Source organism: Myzus persicae, unplaced genomic scaffold, assembly GCF_001856785.1.
Source record: "Myzus persicae strain clone G006 unplaced genomic scaffold, MPER_G0061.0, whole genome shotgun sequence".
NCBI classification, from domain to species: Eukaryota; Metazoa; Arthropoda; class Insecta; order Hemiptera; family Aphididae; genus Myzus; species Myzus persicae.
Genome location: NW_019104279.1, coordinates 13,255 through 34,118, shown reverse-complemented (window position 1 = coordinate 34,118; position 20,864 = coordinate 13,255). Strand labels below are relative to the sequence as shown.

The 20,864-nt window shown below is 32.0% G+C and overlaps 1 protein-coding gene across 1 annotated transcript in view; it reads right to left on the bottom strand.

The window, feature by feature from the left end:
• LOC111040845 (BAI1-associated protein 3) overlaps positions 1-20,864 on the bottom strand; it is a gene marked incomplete at its 5' end in the record, with an annotated part of 55,590 nt that overhangs the window by 23,004 nt on the left and 11,722 nt on the right. The window contains one exon of the mRNA XM_022324903.1: positions 5,448-5,667. Coding sequence (XP_022180595.1) covers positions 5,448-5,667 — 220 coding nt within the window. The remainder of the gene's footprint in view (positions 1-5,447; positions 5,668-20,864) is intronic.

Here is a 20,864-nt window from a genome sequence, read left to right as displayed (position 1 = left end):
CTTATGTAAACCTCGCAGATAAAACAATTATTTTGAACACACAAAAAAATTTAAAATAAAAAAAGGGTCAGAAAATGTAACCAAAGATTTAAAAAATATATAGCAAAAAGTAAACCCAGCAAACTCTGTTCAATTTTTTAAAATTTATTTATGAAAAATATCCACACAAAAATAGGTATTTTGAGATTGTTTATTTATTTCCTGCTTAGAAAATCATAATATTATAAATGTATACACTTTTACTTCTTTAAACATTGTAGTTTAATATATTTATCTGAAACTTAAATGTATTATTATCTCTATGTTCATAAATATTGCTTAATTTAATTGCATATTATGCTATAATGACTGTTACAAAGACGATTTAAGCTAAAAATTAAATAAAAAAAGGAAATAGTTTGTTGTGTAAATGCAGCGTTTGAGACCGCTTATGTCCTAGGTAATTAACCTTATCCACAATAAAGATTAGGTACTCAAAATTGATGAAATAGGTATAAAAATAGTTTCAAATCACCTAAAGTATAAATATAATATCATATTGAAAGTACAATACCTAATTGGTAATCTCTTTGTACATCCATTCATTTCGTGTCCTAATCCGTTATTTAAACGCGTTATAGATATGTAGTTTATATTGCCTTTCTATATCCTGATGAAAAGAACAATAATAAAACATCGAAACGAATATAATATAACATAACAATAAAAAGTGGTCGGACTTTTATACGGTAAAATATGATTTGTCGATCGCACGATTCGAAATACTATACGTTTTGACTTCGGGACGTTATATATTGGACGGCGCCTTTTTGTATTATAAATGGGATCTATAAACGAACGACGCATTACTACGACGACGGTGTGGGCTGCAGTGTGTGTGTGTGTGTGTGTGTGTGTGTGTGTGTGTGTGTGTGTGTGTGTGTGTGAGGTCCACATACGAGTTCAACTTCTTGTGAGCACGGCGAGGGTAGTAGCGGTGGTTGTTGGCTAAGCCGCTAAGGGCTCGGTGGTGGCGGGTCGTTGGGCTAGAGGGGTGGGTGTACCGGAAAGTGTATTATTTCTTTTCGTTTTCGATTTGAAACGTTTAGACTGCACACTGCCTGTTATTATTATTATTATTATTATTATTATTTACTCGGATTTTCTACGTTCGCGAACATTGCTGGTGTTCGATTCTGTTTTTCGTCGGAGGTTTGTTTGCTCGGATAAGCAAGTATTTGGACGGTGCAACGCCTTGTGAACGATTCTCGGCAATCAGCTCAAAACCAATAGTCGATCGTACATGTATAATGTGCTACCGCTACGGCGTTTCGGGACAGTCGTAGTGGTTCGTAGTGGGTCGAGAGCATAACTAAATCGTATTATACACGTGTGATGTACGCGTATTTCCAGTACACATGTCTCATACTTACGGACTTTGAGCTCGTAAAAAACTCCAGGAGAATTTTATATGAATAGAGTATATTTATTATATATACATATATATGTGATGTGATGTGTGTGTGTGTACATAAACTATAAATTGGAAGTGCATCGACATTTCCGATTACCAAACTAGTGGAAAGCAAATTAAAATATTTCGCACCCCTACGCGATTCGATCAATTTTGTAAATAATAAATAATTTGGATCACCCCTGTCAATTTGGATCAAATTTGTGGGTGACAATTTGGATATATGTACAAATTACGATCCAGTGGATAACTGCAGGCTCTTCTACACTAGGTGCTTTACCATCTGCACGTTTTTCACACTGTCAATGGTAACTTGTTTTTGATAAATCTGACACAAACAGTACCATAAACCGGATTTATAGTGTCGTTTGACGTCAGATAATATTGCCGTATCGGATATTATATGTATATTATGTATTAATTACATTCTGCTCTACAATAAACAACGAATTTATTGTGAATATTGATTATTTGAAGTTAATTATGTTTTATGTAAAACGGTTATAATTGGTTTCCGACGGATAACGGACAATTTTTCGGACGTTGGTGAAAAATATGGGTATACACGTCCGAGTCTAGTTTAAATGGCACAGTATAGCTTTACCTACCTAGTCGATCTCAGCGAACCTTTTTTTCGGAGGCCCATTAAAGTAGCGGCATTAACGTCAATACTTATTGTGGAAATCGTTTTCGAAACGGATCCGGTTGGAACAGAAAATTGGCTATAATATAATGGAGAACATTTATAGGCTTCTCTATTATACTTGTGTACGTGCATTTTTCTGTATGGCCCAATGTCCGGAAACGGCTATAGTGGATTTATGGTTATAACACGACGGGCCATTTTAAATCCCCCATACAATATTACACGCCTTATAACGATACTTTACGGTGGTATTATAAAATGGACATACATTTATTTCGTTGATTATTTGTTGTGTTTCAATAACAGTTTTACACAATGGTTATCCAGACCACCGCAATTCGTTTTAAACAGCAACTCGTTCGTACATCTATTAGATAATATAATATTATATTGCGATTTTATATGGTCTTGGTAGAACAATAGTAATCAGTTGACGTGATCAAAATATTTTATGTACATTTATAGCCCAGTTTTATGAATAAGTTTGACCGTATAGTATTTATTCGAGTAATGGTAAGTACTGCTGCAATAAAGATACTACTTATTGTTATTTTTACCTATACTGATAAAAAAAAAAAAATACGTAATGATTGTTATAGTGTATATGATCGATTGATCTGCGAAAGTATTCAAGAATCGTATTATACGGATTTCGCAATGGTCTTCTATTGAATGAACGAAGACATTATTTCACAATTTACGATAGTGTTAACAATAGTTAAGTATTTTTTTATGCCAGAATATGATATTATTGATGTAATTTGACGCTTTATCAAAGTTTTGTTTAGCAGACGCTACTTGTAAAACTTGTCCCTGCTTATTAAAAAAAAATATGAACAGTTCATAAATAGGTAAGCGAACAGTGGTATCTATGAAATGTATGCGTTTCAATAATTTTATAAGTGTAATAAAAATAAATATACATTTCATATGATAATGGTTAATACACTAATTTTGTGTATACTAAACAATATTATTACACATCAAATAATTAACTGAGTAACTGCAGGTGATCACTATAATACAACACTTTACCATTTTTGACACGAATTGACTTAATGTCTACATGTGAAAACATATCATATTATTGTCAAATGAAGTTGAATCATTGTGGTTTTGAGTTCAACGAATAGCCTTTGCACAAAACATTTTATTCGACGATTGATTATAATAAACAACAGTGAATTGGTATATTTATTGTGTACATACGGTTAACAAATTGAATAAGACTATATTTGAGACAAAATAAATGAACCTTGGTCCGATGAACCCATGTATCAGGCAAAAAAAACATTATCACGCTTGGCGTTGGTGAGATGGCCGCAATCGCAGAGGAGTCCAACTACGTCGGGATTAAAACGATATAATGAAAAATAAAAGAAGAAAACTCGTCCCAGAACCCTGGATTTAATAATGCGATGTTTTCATGTAATGGCGAAGAGGATATTGTTTGGCAAAACGCGGTATGGGAAACTTTACTTTCGATTATAATATTCAAGCTGAAATTGATATAGGTTCGACATTATACGCGCAGTGATGAATGGAAAGCCCATAAACCCACGGAAGTCTAAAAGACTTCAGATATACCTGCTGGCCCCGATATACGGTTAATCATCGACAAAACTTTGTCGAACCTATACGGAAACTATCCAAACAGTATGCGGAATCGCTAAAAAAAAAACCCCTCACGGAGCTAAAACCGCGGTGCTTGGCCGCTGTTGCCACGACAACTGCAAGATTACGAACGGAGGTTATAAATCCTGCACAGCGGATAAAATAATTTTATAATTTTCTTTATAAGTTAGGCGTATGTCAATAACAATGATTTTCGTCACAACACCCATAATATTCCCATTCGCATACATTAAATGTCCAAGGATATCATACGAAATCCACCTGCTGGTGTACTGAAATTGCCTATACACTACGCCGGTCAATGGATGTTAGTCGTGTTAGTGTCATTACGGCGCGGTGGAAGCGAACACGAGCCTAACGAAAAACATAATGCTCAGTACTGCGTCTGCTGTAGAGTTGTGGGTTTCAGGGGTTCTTTGTCATTGAGTACGGGAATGGGTGTGTTACGTCTTAAACTCATCATTAAATCATGAACGCAAAAAACAGTTCTGAGTGACGGAGACGGGTGGATCAACATTTCCTTTATAATTATGTAAAATAGCTTATGTTAATTTATATTTTTATTATTGTTTTCAATACTTTCTTGGATTAAATTGAATTTTGTGAAAATTATCGCATATTGCTTATAAGTCAAAAGTCAATACTTAGCTTGGCGATCACGATATATCCTGTACCTGTAGGTGGTTCGTGGTATAAATCGCTAAAATTGTCTAAAACAGGGTTTATAAATGTCATTGTTTATTGAAAATAATAGTATGCCTACGAAATGGAAAAATGTTTCAAATCCCAACTACTTTTTTTACGAATTACTACCAAGTAACTAGGTATTATATATTGCGGAAAAATGTTTTTTTTCCCATTAATATAACATAATAATATAAGAATAATTTCGTCAAAATTTGAACTTCATACTATACATCATATCCAAACAAATTGTGCACAATATGTATAATATTTGATATTACTTTAGAGCCAATTTTTAGCTCTGCTCATAATTTATAATTTAAAAAAATGTATATCAACTGTGGAATAAAGGGGGTCCCTTTTTACAAGAGTTATCAAACAAAATTAATCAGTGGCAACTTGGTCAAATTTTAACAACGTTCGAAAATATTTATATTTCATTGTTTAATTTTGTATATATGAAAAAAAAATAATGAACGCAATTCTTTATTGTTTCTAAAAAATAAAGTTACCAATATTATAAAAGTTTGTCATCCTCACTGCTACCAGGCATAATAATATTTTGTACTTTGGAAAAAGTGGGTCATTCCAAAAAAATTCGACATTTGTGTCAATAAAATAATAATAATATTGTTAAGTAATAATACAGCTTGACAGTAAATAATAATAATAATAACGTTTACTTTTCGCAGTGAATTATTTCAAATCCAAACAGAAGAAATTACATGTTGGTTGGACCTGACGCTGTTTGTATTTCATTGAAACATAATGTTATTGAAGACTAACAATTACACAATAGATTGTATTCGGAAATAGTTGTGAATTTTTTTTTAAAACCCGACCCGGCGCTATAGTACTCGGTTAAAATATTGTTTACAATTAGGACGTGTCCCCCATGCATGAACTTATAATATCATGACAATTTGAGTTACTGGCACGTGGTTTTTTTTCCATTTTAAAATCGTCCGAATACGAAATTTTCACCCCCCCCCCCTCCTTCACCAACTTATACTATAGGCTCACACGTACCTGTGGTGTTTGCGGAGTTTGTCGTGATGGTCGTGCCGGCCGTCCGGCAAGTCGATTCCACCCTCGGACAGCGTGCGGGCGGTGGCGTGCGCAGGCCTCGGAGACAGTGGTGGCTGGTACGGCGAAGGGCTGTTGGCAGGCGACGGAGGCAGGCCCGCTCCGGGTTGCGGGGACACCATGCCCGGCTGGATACCGAGCATGCAGTAAGGGTCGCTGAATCCTGTAGACGTGACACGGAAACAATTAACGACGGTCAATCACAATAAAAATTACATAAACAATAATAATAATGTCATGTATACCTATTTTATATGCCTATATTGTTTATTACCGCGGTCGGTACATGGTACTATATATATATAGGCATTGCAATAACAGGTATACGCACGCGCATTGTGATTCATCACGTTACACCAAGCTAATCTTGTACAATAGTAAAATGCATAGTATGTAATTATCATCGAATGTCTCATTTGTTCGGTAAATGATTGTTTTTGCATTTCTTAATACGGTTATATTTTTATTAGAATAACTCGAAACATTAATAATAATACATCAGATGGTACTATCAGCAATCGTACGGAAGGCTTACGGAAAATGGCTGTTAACGGCGGTGTGCGATGAAAACGACCAATATTAAACACGACAATAAGCTGACCTGAGGTAAAACACGCTTTAAAAGCCGATATAATATAAAAATCTGATTAGGTTCGTTTTCTCGAGGTCAAGGTCAGTGCATGTTATCGTGTTCCTGACGTTTTTAATTTGGGATAAACGCATACGCTGTGTTTTATTTATACCATCTAAAATATTCGACGAACTCGGCCTAAGTGCCAGCGGTTAGCCGCTCGCATACACAGCGTATATATTATTATAAGTGTATAACGCGTTTAATACAAATACTCATTAATGTATATTGGTACGGATGTGGTGGTTGAGGTGTTTTGTAATTGCGAGCTGCGGGTCGAGTGGAGAAACAATAGGGCGTTTCAAAAGGCGCATATTATTATTATTATTATAATGTTATTAAAAGTCGTCGACCCGAAGTTCCCGTCAAACGATGAGATGATCTCTTCAACAAGTCTCGCCGTAGGCACTTCGCTTACTGTTATTGTGAACTTAATCCAGATTGTGTAATAATATAATAATAAATGTTTAAAATAAAAATAGTAATAAAAGTCTGCGTGCGAGCTCCAGTGATATGCGTGAGAACGATTACGAGGGTGCGTGAGTGTGTGTGCGTGTATGGGTATGTGTATTTTCGAGCATAAATAACGGAGCTTTCGAGTATTTCAAGAATGCGTAGGTATGATAAGATTATGCGCGTTTGGAAAATACAGAAATTCGTTGAGCGAGTGAATTGAATTCTCTGACGGTCGTCTACAGTAATGTTCATCGATTATAATAATTATCGTCCGGACGGGAACGCGTATTGAGTAGGCGGTAATTGCAGGGTATTACAAAAAAATGTCATAACCATTGTTTTGACGTCCGGAACTTAACGGTCAAATGAATCGATAACTTAATGCATAGTGCAGGTCCCTTGCATTCGTTGCATAGTACATACGTATATCCTCTGCGCGATTAAAGACTTAATCAATTATATTAAACGGGTCGCCGAGCATTGCCGAGAGAATGTCGGAAAAATAAGATAGCAAACAAAGTTTCAGTGTCAATAATTTTTATCCGTTTTGTGTAAACATTGGATTTTTCTCGCTTGTCAACATTGAATACATGCTATAGCAATATTATGATATATAATATGAATACTGTGAAAACATTTAAGTTACATAATATTATTGGACTATCTACTCGAAAGCCAAGCGATAGTTTTTCGTACCTACCTACGTTTATTATAATATTATGATGTTGATGTCTGATTATAATATTATTATTTAAGTCTTTCGTTAGATGTTACTTTAGAATTATTATTTATAAAACATTCATGAATTTACTAATTGATGTTTTAAAATCGTATTAAGGGTTCCAGGTAACGAAGGTTTTTCCCCGGGATTTTCTTTGTTTTTAATTATTGCATTTTTTTTTTTTTTTTTGATAAAAAAAGGAACTTCATACAATACAATTTCACTTTTTTCACTGTTAAATATTTAATAAATAATTAAAAAAAACTCTGATTTATATTTGTATTCACTTTATTGCAACAAATAAAGTACCTGCTGAACAATTAATTATACAGTAAATCTTGAAAGCGTTTTGGTAATTAAATATTTTTATTAAAAATGCACCTAGTTTTTGGTTTTATTAAAATATGTTTTATTTGTTTTGTTATTAGAAACAATGCCTTTACACGTACAGTCGTTATTGATCACCACTGTCCGTGAGCTTACGAGCAAAAGTTGGCGCAGATTATTTCAGATCGTTTATACTTTATGGTTTATACGTTGACTTCCGGCGTGCAAAAAAGGCCTCGGCGTAGTTTCATCATTCTTCGCGAGTTAATGAATATTTTCGGACAATATTTAAAACAAATGGCTTAGAACAGACTGGCTTGTGGTTATCACCTTAAGCTAGGTCTTTGCGATAACCGTCGAAACGTATTATGGAGGTAGTTCATGCGAGCATATTGGAATGAACAACTCGTCGATTACGGTTAGTTGAATTACACGGGAGTATCTCCTAATGCCGGATAAATCCACTTGTCCTGCCCTACCCGTCGTCGTGTTGATGAATTTGTTTTTCGAGATATTGTATTGTATACCCTACAATGGCAGTATTAGTGCCAGAACGTGAGTGCAGTGTAAGTGTGTGTGTGTGTGTTTGTAGTCCGTTTACCGATGCAAACTTTCTCGTTGCGCACACTAATAATCTACTTGCTATCCATACTAGTTGCATATAATATTCAGAGCAATTCACCAAGCATGTCCACCCTCATATTTTGCATTTTTAAAATAAATTTATTCAAATTCTGATTTTTGAAACTTTTGAGTACACTTAAGATCTAAGAACCATATTTTCATACTTTTGGATCTTTATGCAGTTTAAAAGGGTCCTGTGGTGATCCAAACTTCTTTCATTCAAACGATAACCACTCTTTTATATTGTAAATCGTTAAGAAAATGATTTATTTTTACAAAGTTTCATGACGTTTAATGACTCGGCCAACTAATTGTCTAAACTTCAAATGTCAACATTTTCAAAAGAGTCATCTTCCTTATAGGTACTTTAAAATAAAAAAGTTTGGTCTCGTTTGAATAAAATAAGTATGTATTACTACAGGAAACTCCTTAAATTACATAAAAAATCGAAGTATTTGAAATGTGCTCTTTAATATTATACTTAAATACTATAAAAATCAGAATTTCTAAAAATACATTATTTAAGCAATATGTGAACAAATGTGTTTGAGAATTACTCTGTAAAAGGTAATTTTACTATTGCGTCAATGAATACGAACAATTAATTGGTTTACACTTTAAATAGATTACGTGATATCTGGATAGAATTTTATCCAAATCCATCCAATGATCGATGTATCAAAATTTAAATTGGGGAGTCTATAAGTTTATATTATAACTAAAACATGTATTTCCATATTTGAAGAGTGGAATAGATTCGAGATAATGTCATATTATCTTTTTGATGTATAAAATATTGACACTAAAGAAGACAAAAAGATTTACGATCTCTCAAACTGTTATATTATTTCAATATACTACCTATGTAATTTTCAGAGTTCATTTGTATATGCCCATAAGTAGCAGTTACATTATAGAATAAGATTTTATTTATTAAATTGGATAAAATAATTAAAAAATAGAATCGTTCAATAACTTTAGGAAAAATAAGATAATTATGGTGTAATTTGAATAAACATTTTAAGTTAAATAATTTACATTTTTCATTTAATGAAATAAAAGACCCTCGTAGTCATACCCTGAAATAGGAAGTCTTTGAAAGCTGAATTAATAGCATAAATATCTTAAAAATAAACATTGATTATGAAGAATAATATTTAAATTCCAGTATAAAAAAGCATACTACTCAAATTTAGATAAAACTAGAGAATAATTCATAACATGAACGTGATTTGTTATTAAATTCTACGTACTCAAGTTTGTATAAACCTAATTTAATATACATGATTTAATTTGAATATTATCAACATGTTATTTTGAAGAAAGTGTATCGATAGTAAAAAAGTTACTTTTTAGGAGATTTCCTATTATACATTTTTGATATTTTTATGATAGCCATACATTATATTATACCATGTGATACCTTAATAATCTTTTATTTTTTAAAGAAACTTAAATATTAACACATTTATCAGTTTTTAAAATCATATCTTGATAGTAAACCAATTATGAAATTATTTAGATCTTTTTGGAGTTGCTTAGTATTATTCAAACATTTTTCATTACATTTCTACAAACAGTTAGAATATTTTAAAATTTAAATTATGTAAAATCATTACATAAAATATGAAATAATAATTGTTGAGAATGCCGAGTACCAGATAATACTAATAATATCAGATAATTGAGCTTTCATATTTCGCAGTTATAAATCGACTTATTTAATTAGAGTTCAAAAAGAACAAATTAAACAATAAATTAACTATTATTTTACTAATATGATTACATTATATTGAAAATGTGTTCTTTTCTTCAAACTTAATAATAGGTGTTTGAACTTTAATTCTAACCAAGATGCCAAAATGTTGAATTTACATACCTAACGGCATTTAAATATGAAGTCAGTAAAATTAAACAATGTAAGAACCACAATAATAGTGGTGATAAAACAAACAATTATTATTACTATTGCACTGAATAATATTCTGTTTCATTAAATTATTCACTGGTTTAGGGGACAAGTGCTTAAGTATTTCACACGACTGCAGAGACACCATCACAGGACAATATTTTAAGCAAATGACATAACATATATTATGTAAATAATCGGTTTTCACTGTGGTGTAAATGATCGGAGGGTTTCGATATTTATATATTTTAAGTATGGAGTATCTAGGCACGGAGTTTCTCTCGATAAACGTACATTCGGTAATGTGGGAATGCTTTCACGACAATATTAACGGAGCATAATATTACTATGGGACTTCCACTGTACAATATTATAGGTATTTTAATACCCGTACGAATGATTTAATATGTTGTGCATAGAATGCGTGTTCAATAATTTCCGTTTATGAAATCATATATCTTAACTTATACACAAAAAAGGACGTGATTTTTGGTTCTATGGTTCGCTTCGCTTTTAAAAAAAAATATTTATGATGATATAGATGATAAACTGCTTCGCGGGGTACACGAACCATTCGTTTATATTTGTAAATGATAAAATGCGCCATCATTGAACCTATTATAATATTATAATAACAGTAGTAGTGATCTCCTGTACTACAGCAAAAATGTCCCTTCGTTGTGTATTTACGTTAGTTGTTGTTTGAACGCACTTATGTCACGTGCAAATAACAAACAATCGTTTTCGATTTAACGCGAACATTACTATTGAAAAGTAGTCAGTATATATTTTGGGTAATACACGGCGATATTATTGTTTCGGCCACCGGTGGCCACGTCGGATTTATAGTGAATGTGCATTGGTAGGTTGCTCTACTAAGTAATATCATCGGTGTGTCGAAATAATAGTAGTGCAGTGAGTACAGTGTTGAGTAGGTATTATATTATAATAGCATCGGTCAAGCTCCCGACAAAAAAAAAAAAAAAATTGTAATTCGTCCCGGGATGGCGAGGGTAAACATTTATCAACCGTCGTCATCAATATTGTTTCGTCGTTTTCGTAATCGCGTGACATATAACTGTATAGTGTTGTAATGTGAAGTTCCCCGGGGTCTACAGCAACGATAACAACAGCTCGCTGTAGTTGAATGATTGTATTAACTACGGCTAAGTTAATAATATAAACGAACACGACGAAGAGTGATGTATGATGACAAATTATTGGTTGTCTGATTTATTTCCGTAGGTACAGATGATATCAATCTATAGCTCATATTATTAGGATGTAATGATATATTATATTCAGTTTAAAGCTCATTCGAATGTGTACATTTTATGCGTAATTTTTTTTTTTTTTTAATCTATAATATTATGTCATAGGTAGTGAAATGTCATCTGCGATATTACTCGGCAGATTAAATGGTCGATAAGACGTTTTAAACATGTTTTTGACGCCATCTTTTCGGATCGTTATTGTTTGTAATTTTATGTTATGTATAATAATTTATAACCGTTAGTAAGTATATTTTATTAAACCTTAGCAAGTTAATAAAACTTCTACTACTAACTTTTTATGTATCTAATTGTGTTTGGTATCGCTTAAATGTACAATGTTAATAGTTACGACTGGGATCCAGTGACATTAGAATATTTCAAGTTCATTAAGTGTAAACAAATATAATAATAAATAATAAGTATCAGACACCACAGAAGCCACTATGGGAACTGGGAGGGATTAGTTGAGTGAAAGGTAATTAATTTAATAATAACGAAAAAATTACACATCGAAAGAACTTTTTTATAATTTCTACCCATAGAAGAACTTAATCATTTTAAACTCACCAAAAGTTATAATATTTTATTGTACGATATTATTTTAATAGGAATAACAATTACAAAAGCTTAAAACAGTTATAATAATTCATGTTACGTTTTACCTAATTGTGTAATAAATTATAATCGAATTTTAGATTTTTTATTGTACTGTTAAAGTAAACGATTATTTAATATCTAATCGAATTCGGCGTCGCAGAAGTAATCGAAAATAAAATAACTAATTTAATACTTAATTTAAAAATGGTTCAGAATACGGAAAAAAAAATTAATAATTAGTAATTTGTTTTATCAATAATTGTCATACGTTATTAGTAGTAGTCAACAGTTAAGTAATTCAATTTGATAATACCTATACAACCCAAGGATTTGTATAAGGATTAAACAATTTTATATTTATCTCCCTGGAAAAAATACATTTTTAGGACATTAAATTTAAATTTGGAAAATGTAATTAAATGATTTAATCGCGTAGATATAATGTGTGTTTGCCGTGTCTAAAATATTTTATAATATCTATCATATTATACGTATGAATGTTTCAAATAACTGATGTTTTAACTTGATGTTACCTACCCTTTTCATTCTGTTTTGGGTCCTTAATTACGTATTGTAGTTAGCGGCTAGTGCTTTACACTACACCGCCTGTTTAATATTATAATCGAACGTTTTTGAAGTTTGCTGACGGTTTAATAATCTTAACCACTATTTGAACGCGCAGTGTGCTTACACACACACGCACGCACACACACACACACACAAACACACGCACACACATAAATATATATATATTATGTAGATAAGTGCGTGTACCGCAAAACGACGGGAGCGTTGAAACTTTTGTAAAAACGTCGAGGGTTGTCGTAACTTTTCGAAATATTAATCCACCGACGTTGCCGAGACGCGGCGGTATATTTGCATCGAAAAACGTTCGCTCAACTCTGTCTCACAAAAGTATATCCGGGTCGGTTTATCGCGTACTTTCTACCGTGTACTTGATTATTATATTATCATTTTTATTTTTCGCCCATTCGAAACGCGTAATCCGACGATCTCTAGGTCTCGACCACTCCCCTCCCCCCCACGGCAGGCTATATGATAGTTCCCGAGTCACATTTTCGCCGAGTCACGAGACCCGAAAAAAGACAGAGTGGGAGACTGGCCTCAAACACTGGACATCCACCGCGTTTCTGCTCCGCCAAATCCGAGTATTCAAAAGATTAACGTTCGGTGAACACGCGCATTGTCCGCGACATATAACGACGATCGACGATAAACTGCGTTATGTGTAGGTACCTAGACTTTTTTTTTTTGGCATGTTTAACCATTTTCACGAAATTATCCCTAAATGTGTGACAGACCGTCAGCCCACGTATTTTTTAAAAGTTCATATTTTATGTCAGGTTTGACCACATTCTAGAAATTGTATCAGATGTTTGAATGATCGTTTGCACACATGAAAAAAAAAATAGAATATTTTATAGGTACCTACAACTATCAAGTATAATATTTTTATTTGTTAAAATATTATAAGATAATTTATGAGGACCCTACAATAAGGGCATTTATTGTCTCGGGCTTACTAGAGCGTAACATACCAAATTTACGCTTAGCCGATCACGTTTATTAGCTTGAAATTAAAGTGATTTGACCTATTATGAAACTTTATTGTGAGAACATTATCTGTGTTTGAACATAGGTTTTTACGATGGTTCAATAATTATTTCTTAGCAAGGCTTAAGAATATAATATACCATTAGTTAAAAATGCTCATAACTCATTTAAAAATTGATCATCATAAAAAACTCACATACGAACACAAATGAATGTTCTTACCATAAAGTTTCATAATTGTTCCGCATTCACTCTGATTTTTTTTAACTAACGAAGCTAAACGTGATCTTCTGATCGTAAATTTGGTATGTTTCGCACTTGTAAGACAGCCATATTGTCTGTGTGGCGTCCTCTTAGTAACAATATTATTATGTAAATATAAATTACAAAGTTACTCGAACGTATTGTGAAGCCTAGTGTATAATTTTAAAATATATTCTGGTTAATTAGTTGATTTTTATTGCTCATACATTAAATTTATATTATAGACATTTTGTATACATCTATCGGTTGAATTTCCTAAATGTGCGCGCAAACCGTTGACGATCGGTTTTTTTTTCGGGGTATCGTATGGGACCGTGGTAGCAGAAACAAAATAATTATAATTTATATTATAGCTGTAGCATTATAAATACACAGTGAAACGACGTGACTGTACCGGTAAATATGAAAACGATCCACACAAACGGACCAAACTACGAATAATTCTCAGAATGTACGTACCTACACTAATATTGTAATGTACACATTATTGTAATGTACACACATATTATACGTCAAACAATTAATTCAAAATATGTAGACATTGCGTTTGGTCCGTACAATGTAAAATATAATAACAACCACCGCCGTTAGCGCTGGCACAAAAAAATCCCAAACATCCGAACGGAATTTGAAGTTGGTTAACATTGTACCGGAATTAATATTTTGACCGTAATAGTGTAATCAGCAACGGGGCCGCAAAGGTATTCATTACGTTTCATATTGTACAGAATACTATTGTTTTTATTTCTTCTCTTTATAAATCGTCGTTAAAATTAAAGCCCCCGCAGCTCGGCCGGGAATGTTACGTTTTACGTCCCATCGCGTCTAATTGTGGCGATATTTTATTAATGCGATTTATTACGAACGAAGTCGGCAGTGGTGGGCGGCGATAGGATTGAACTTATCAGGAATAACCAACTTAAGAAATAATACTATAATAGGTACAATGTAAGGCAAAAAATAACGTAGGTATTGCATTATTATTGCGTTTTCTGTAAACATCAGATTAAAATACCAATGAATTACTTATTGGGCTTGGGGCGTGACGTCAGCTGCTGAGCCTTGCGATACGGTTTTCCGACGTCATTTCTAATTATTTGGTCATTCCCGGTTATAAATAGAGCTAATCGCATTACTTTTTAATATCGGTTTTATTTTTATACCAATTATAATCCAATACTGACATAAGGTCAGTAGTAAAAATTCATTTCTAAACTAATACAATATATAGGTATACAGTTTGTCATTTAACTGGGTAACGACTAAGAATGGTGCAGTTTAAATAGTGAACACATTACCAATTATTATTATTGCTGGTTTAAATATTTACAAAAAAAAATGTATAAATAATTGTTTATGTCATGCTTGGATACATAATATGTAATATAAAATGTATCAAATCACCAATATTTAACATTTTAAAACATTCAAAAACTTAAAAACTATATAAACGCAAACTAATGATAAATCAATCTTTATAAAATAAACAATATAAATACGCTGCAAAATACATAACAGGTTGAAGGTTACAGGAGTTTTTGTGTATATTGGGGTAGAAAAAAATTATTTTATACAATATTATGTCGAAACGAGTGCTGAAATTCAATTTGCGTACATTATTTAGCTGGCTTCTATTTATTTATTGAATACTATGTGTAGGTACCCCGAGTCTATTGGAAATCAGTCATATTATTTAGGACGAACCAGGAGGCTTATCGTACGTTTACCACAAGAATATTATTTCGACCCTTTCCCGTCCCCCCACGTATAATGTGGACATTTTGTCATCAACGATTGCAACCTCCTGTAAATGTTATATTTTCTATGTCATGTAAAACCATAAGATTGATGGATGATGATATTTCCATAGATACATTATTTGAAAGGAAATAATAATAATACAGCGAAGGCAACTGGGTGCCAGAAATAATGATTTGAAAAATAAATAATAAAATGAATAAGAAATATGGTTGTTTTTATGATGACGAGAGAATATGAAAAATAGAAATAGCGGAAGGAGACAATATTGTGTTATTCAACAATGTTTGTCCAAAGCTAATAATTAGTGGGAGTTTGTTGCATGGTGATTATTTTAACAGCTATAACTCATCATTTACAAAAGTATACTTTATGTTCAAAACTCGCTCTGTTTGTAAAATTTAAGATGCACTCGATTCTAATATTTTATATTTTCCTTATTATTTCACCTTTATTATTGTTAAGTTATTTTGACTTGGTCAATTTTAAGTCCAGACGGGTGCTCTACAATATGTTTCATGGGATACGTTTGTCATTAAATTTTTTGTTAAACTTAAACACTTATTAATTAAAAACTATACGTTCAATATTCTATGTTTGCACAATAATTACTTTTGGACAGAAATACACCTACGACAGAAGACTATAAATCCTTAAAAAAAAACTGTTAAAGCAGTATTGTTTTTGACGGTTTCATATATGAAAGAACATAATTGACTCTTCCACTTGTAATCACTTGAAAACATTGAGTATTGTATAATTAATACATTATTTAGTATTTGTTTATTTATTTTGGTGTGCTAGTATGTTGGTATTTAAAGGTATTTTTTATCCTCTCTACGAAATATAGCTAACCTCGAGTCTCTATATTTTGTTACAGATTAATAGACTTAAAATAAATATTGGTTTACACGAGGGTGAGAAAAATAAAGGAAATATAAATTATTCTTTGCAAGAATCTTAATAAGCATGTACATTTAAAAAAAAAATCAATATTTTTTTAAATACAGAGTGTTCACTGTTAAAATAACCAACTTGCATGACATAATAGATACTTTTAAATAAATGTATTTTATAAAAAATATGAAATTAACTTTCAATGAAACCATATGGAATAAATATGACAATAACACTAACTAATAAAAATTATGTCAATACAATTATACATTGATCTGAAATTATATGTTTGTGATTTCGACTATGTGTTATAACTATTAAACATATTTTATAATGAAAGAATGTAGCTTGAAAAAAAATATAACCAAACGACGAAAGTTGTAAATAAAATAATATAAATATTTATAAAACTTTTGTTCGGAATGAAATTACTGAATAAAATACAAATAATTTAATGTATTTAGTATGGAAAAATTGAAACATCGTTTCAAGAATAAAATATAAGTTTTATTTAAAAAAATACTAAAACATGATGGTTTGATTTTTGTCTCAAAACTGAGTTAAAAGTACGTAATATAAGAAACAAATAACGTTTTTAAATCGGATTATAAATTATAATAATATTATTTGTAATGAAATTAATATCCAAGTAAACTGCACTAAATATGTACTAATTAGGAGACTAACTATAAGTAAATTTCCCTTATACTGTTTGCGATGTCGTATATGTTCAATTTTTTTTAAAATTAATCACCATCAAAATATAAAAATAAAACTCATTTATCATCAAAAAACAAGTTAATAACCAGTCAGGTTTTCGAGCGCCTGACGTTTAAATTGATGTCGACGGGGAGTATATAGTGGAAAAAATTACGGTAAAAATCCCTATCCACACGCACGTCAAAACAAAGTATTAAACTCCTGTTCATCTATATATATGTTAAGGTATTTTTTTTTAAGAGCGAGTGCTACAAAGCGAGGTTTTTATATGTTAATGATCATAATAGAAAAATAGAAAGAGGCGCAAAAACTTAATAATACATATATGGCATATATGGTATAGCCTCTACGCATGTTACAAAAAGAAAAAGAAGAAAATATACAAATTTTTATCAAAAAAAATTAATAATAGTAGAAATGTAGCAATAACATAAAATAGAATAGAAAAACCACAAAACAAGTGTGAAGAAGTAAATCTGAAGAAAAAACGTTTTAATTTTGTTTATCGTTGAATCATATAGGTAGGTATATAATATAGTAGAAAGTGCCGTAAAAGTAGTGAAACAAATAACAACAAAAATGACGATTAAGAAGAAATTATACAATGACAAATAACAATATGTGTAAAAAAAAGAGAGAGAGATAGAAATAGAAAATATAAAATTATAGGTAGAGAAGTTGCAACAGTCCACAACATTACACCACGGGATGCATTTTTTTATTTTGCTTACCTCCGTCCGAAACCGCTCTTCTTCCTTACAAAAATCATATAATTATAACAAGTGGTAATAATAAAATAAAATATATTGATTTGCATACAATATATACGCCTTGCAGGTTGGTCGTCGTAATGAAATATTCCAATATTGTTTATAATACAATATTATGTGTATCGCTTCGAAAAATAGGTACCCTGACTGTAGGGCGCTTGGTTAAGGGATTTGCAATATTGCGAGCGGGAGAGAATTCCCGAATAATATTTCAATCTCCATTGGCAAGGAGTGGTGGTAACTATACCTAGGTACCAGTATAATTTGTTAGCCCACTAGCGAATCTTTCGGGCAATTTAATCCGTTGAATGCGTATTGCGATACCTACTGTATAATATTATTACTTGGGCCAGGGGAGATCGCTGTAACTTCCCGGCGAGTATTTTTTTTCAGGGTTTTCATTCTGGTCCACGTTAAACAGTCTCGGGAATCAATACTCCGGGAGAACCAATGTGAACATGTTATAAGCTCGACGACGACGACACTCCTGTGAAAACACTGTGGTGGCGAGAAAATAACAACACGGGTGTTTGATAGTTTTCCAAACAATGTCCGGACATTCCCGGGAAGTTTACATTCAATTTGGCTTGCCCCGCAGACTCGAAACCCAGAAACGAGGCGGAGAGGACTGTGCTAGTGCACAACAATGCACACATACACGGAGAAATCACCGTAATACAGTGACTCGCGAGCAGCGTCTTTTGTGTGCTCTGCGAAAGTTTTCAAACTTCTGATTCTATATTATGTAAACGATTTTTTTTTACCCCCGCGAACGATCGAAAAGTACGATAAGTAGACAACTACAACTCACAACTCGTGGTCCGGACGACCCGACCCACGAATAACCACGTCATATTATAATTATGTGCGTACGAGAATGATATGCGAAACTTGCGGGGGGTCGCAATATTGTCTTCGACCTTACATTATAATAATAATGTATTATATCATTATAATCTATTGTGCAGGAGTAGCGTGTTTTTGACAATTTAGGAAAAAAACGAAATATTTACCATGATATGACGACGAAAAATAAAAATCATGTAGCATAGAGGTAGGCATGTCGGAATCCAGGCCGTGGTAATGGGTGGAGGAAGGGGTGGACAAATAATTAACTTAATAACAATATATCATTATCTCGGTACGAAGAGATCTCCCTTAAATGTTTCTTTGTAAAAACCATAGTGCAAGGGTACTATTCATCCATAAGTGGTATTGAGAATATCTAGTACGGGAATATTGTGTTTACGAAACAAATTAATGCACTTGTATAGTGTATGGTTATTTTTGTAAAAAAAATGTTTAAAACTCGACCATTTACTATACGGTTAATCGATTATAGTATTATGAAGCAGCAATGACCGAAAGCATATTTATTTATTTTAGTATATTAGTTGTATTATTGTGACTAGAAAATGAAATAATATATACCACTATTATAAACGAGGTATAAAATATAAATGTATAACGTGTAATATACATATCGTGAATATATCGGTAACAATAAACGGCGTGTGTGTGGTTTTTTTCAAAAAAATACTTTTTGTTTCATTTTGTAATCAATTCATTTTTTTTATTTTTTGTAGCTCGACGATAAATAACCGAAATTTGACAGTCACGAGCGTCGACAATAATATTGTTCCACTATCGTCCATTCAGGCTCGTGTTGTAGGTGTATGGATGATTTTTATCCTACGAACGTTTTTATTAATTTTATTATTTTGTTTTGTTTTTTCCCCTGTGTCCGCCGGGGATTTAGTCAGTCGAAATTCGTTTCGAAGCCGGTGGCGTCGGAGTGCTCGTTATCGACACAATTCTATTGAAAACCCATTAACACCGATGTATAATCTGCGGCTGCCCGAAATCATTCATTAAGCACCGGTGGCGGTGCCTCCACTGATTAGTGGCGAATCATAAATAATTACATGTTCTATCTCTTCCAGTCTAGCTTTGGCCCTCTCATCTCTATCCACCCTCTTCTCCAAAAAAAAACCAAAATATTTAGTTTTGCAGGTGCTACTCCAATATGCGAGTAGGTAATATAAGCACATAATAACATCATTATTGTTGTCTCTCCCCCCTCCATCACTTGCTTTCGCATCATCGACAGTCTATATTTACGTATTATTAATTTTTGTCGCCATCTCTACTTCAGTCATAGAATGATATAAATTTAAAATGTTGAATTTAATCCCATTGAAATAGTACCGTCCTGCGATATTATTATTGTATAATTTTTGCGTTACAGTTTTCTACAGATCGTTGATTAAATTTCGAAATCCTTAACCCAACGAGTTTGATATTATTGTCATTGCTTATTAATGTTATTTCAATATATATTTTTATATAAGATTTCAATAGAGAAATCGCGTTACTGTATCTTTTTCTGTACAAATCGTTTGAAAGTTTAATTTAAAACGTACCTTTCGATATTGTATTTACTATTTACATTTTATTTTATTCCCATTGAATGGATATTTAAATGTATATCGATTTATATAAGTGTTGTAAGACAGAGTGATTTAAAGTATAATCAGTTTAAAAATAACTACTAAAAATATTTACTAAAGAAAGATTTATTGAACATATATTGCTATAAAATATCTTGTTTATGATTAAAATATTGAAGATTTTATATTTCATATCTGTGGAATTTTAAGGAAACAATATAAGATAATTATATTGATTTATAAATCTATAAAAATAAAATCTTTTTTTAGTCGTCTAAAACTTTTAACGTTGTGTTCTTAAACTCAACGTTGATAAAAACTGTGATTTCGAAACACTGATGTTAGAATGACGTCATCATTAACTCCAAAACTAATTAAAAATTAAAA